The sequence below is a fragment of the Propithecus coquereli genome, unplaced genomic scaffold (assembly GCF_000956105.1).
Source record: "Propithecus coquereli isolate 6110/MARCELLA unplaced genomic scaffold, Pcoq_1.0 Scaffold30, whole genome shotgun sequence".
Classification (NCBI taxonomy): Eukaryota; Metazoa; Chordata; class Mammalia; order Primates; family Indriidae; genus Propithecus; species Propithecus coquereli.
The window spans coordinates 3,410,686-3,412,799 of record NW_012148619.1 but is presented as its reverse complement, the minus strand read 5'-3'; the positions used below and the strand labels follow the sequence as shown (position 1 = coordinate 3,412,799).

Here is a 2,114-nt window from a genome sequence, read left to right as displayed (position 1 = left end):
AGAGGCAAAGGCTATCTCTCCCTACCTCTCCTGATAAGGAGGACACCAGAGCAGAAGGATGGATGTGACTGGGGCAAAGGGGTCCTAGGAGTTGGTTATTTGAAGAAAAATATATTACAAGCAGCTGCTCTGGCCCACTTACTTAGTCCCCCTGAAAAAACCCTCTATAAAACCCAAGGCTCCCCACTTTTCTCTCATGGACGCTTTTTTGCCTCCACCCATCTGCACCCAGATGCTCAAAATAAACAGCATTTGCTACACATGAGGCTCCATGTGTCTCTCCCTCAGCTCCAGACCTAACGATACAAATATCATTAGGTCTATTGAATCTTGAGAATTACTCACCAGCACCCACAGGGAAAAGAAAAAACTTTGCCTTTGTGGACGGGGTGTGTCATTTTTTAGGTGTATCACTTTAGGAAACTAGTTTCTTAAAATGTTGAGCTTCAGAAAGCCTCAACATTTGTGACTGTGCTAGTAGCCCTTCAGACGTATTTTATACAATCTGTGCTGAGTCACCCGGGAGTCGATAGGCTGACTGTGGGCAGGTAAAGCACCTCCCTGCAGATCTGGTGCTATTAAGGATGCCATCTGGGAGTCTCAGACTCCAAGCCCAAAGCTTGTTCACATTGCACTCATATTGTACATACACACGCAGTCTTCCTACCAGTAATATTCAAGATAAGCACGCTTAATATTGCCAGTCATATGTAGATACATTTTTTAATTGTGTGTGTCAGAGCCAAGATATCCCACGGATCTAACAAAAAAAAGGCAGGGGAATAGCTTTAACATACCATTAATTTACGCTATTAAATTTTTCCAGTGAAAGATAACAAAGCCCATACAAAATTTAGACACAAGAAAACTCAAATTTCAGCTACTGATACCTGTCTAACCATAGACCTTGTGTTTTCATGCCCTGCCATCTAGGACGCTTCCTTCCTTCCCTGCCAGACGTCTTCTAGCTCTGATCTTGTTGCTCCTGACAGCCCACATCTGGAACATCTGTTGTGCTGCCATAGTAACACAGGAGGCATAAAGCTTAAGAAAGGTTCCATGTGAGAGAGAACTGTTGAAAAGAATCCCCCTGGCACCATCCCTCCCAAATGCTAATCATACTATCTAACACATCCAAGGAACCAGAGGCGAAATACCCGAGGGTCATGGAGAACCTATACAAGCTGACCTGCAAAGCTGGTCCTCCAAAGAGCAGAGGAAGAAAGCATGTAACCTAGCTCAAGTCATGCCTGCTTCACTCTTAAACTTCTCCCGCAAGTGCAGCTTCCCTGCAAACAGGGCTGGTCTTCAAAGTCTCTGAGTCCCTCTCTCTCTGACCAAGATGCTTGAGCTAATTTTATTCCTTCCCGACAGGATCGCATTGGAAAATACAAAGCCTCGGTTACGCAGCAGCAAGGAATTGGGGAATAAGGAGGTGGTGGTGAAGGGGGTAGTTTAGAATCCCTCCTGGGGTTGATTTAGAGATAAAAGTTCCAGGCTGCTGCCAGAAACGGGGTCACCAGCAGAAAAACTGTTTTCCCTGATAAGGTGGTCCCATCGTTTTGATCTTTCTCATGGTTGCACAGGTCCTTCTTGCAGCAGTAGTACCGTAGCTCAGGTTCCCCTAAGAGTGCTGAGATGCGTTCAACATTGCAATCCTCAAACTTCCAACACTGGTGATATATTCGTGGCCCTGTGGGGGGAGACATACACAAAGGTAAGAAAGTAAGTGGGTACAGTTCTGTATCTGCCTTTGAACCCTAAATTCTATGTAGAATTTACTCTATGGAAGTAGAGCCATCCAGGTAAAATGTTCTTCCCAGGTGGGTTGTGAAGGGGAACAATTAGGAAATGATGATATACCTCTAAATGGAACTTTTTGTAAAACCAAGGTCTCATCAGACCCAGGATAGTTGTGAGCAGGTGGATGGGGAGGCAACAGGCATTTATTCTGTTAGAGGGAAATTTGGTAATATCTACCAAGATGTTAACACATTAAGTGCCATGTGAGTTATATTTAACTCACGTCAATTTTGAGCCTGGGGCCTTGTGAAGCAAAACCTGGACAAAACCCTGCAGTTGGTTCGTGAAAATCTTACTTGTTGATGTTCTTA

At 44.5% G+C, this 2,114-nt stretch overlaps 1 protein-coding gene across 1 annotated transcript in view; it reads right to left on the bottom strand.

Annotated features, from left to right (window-relative positions):
- Nucleotides 1-465: 465 nt before the first annotated feature.
- The window catches only part of CD59 (CD59 molecule, complement regulatory protein), a 25,923-nt gene continuing 24,274 nt past the window's right edge, over nucleotides 466-2,114 (bottom strand). The window contains exon 4 of the mRNA XM_012649597.1: nucleotides 466-1,693. Coding sequence (XP_012505051.1) covers nucleotides 1,479-1,693 — 215 coding nt within the window. The 3' untranslated portion in view covers nucleotides 466-1,478. The remainder of the gene's footprint in view (nucleotides 1,694-2,114) is intronic.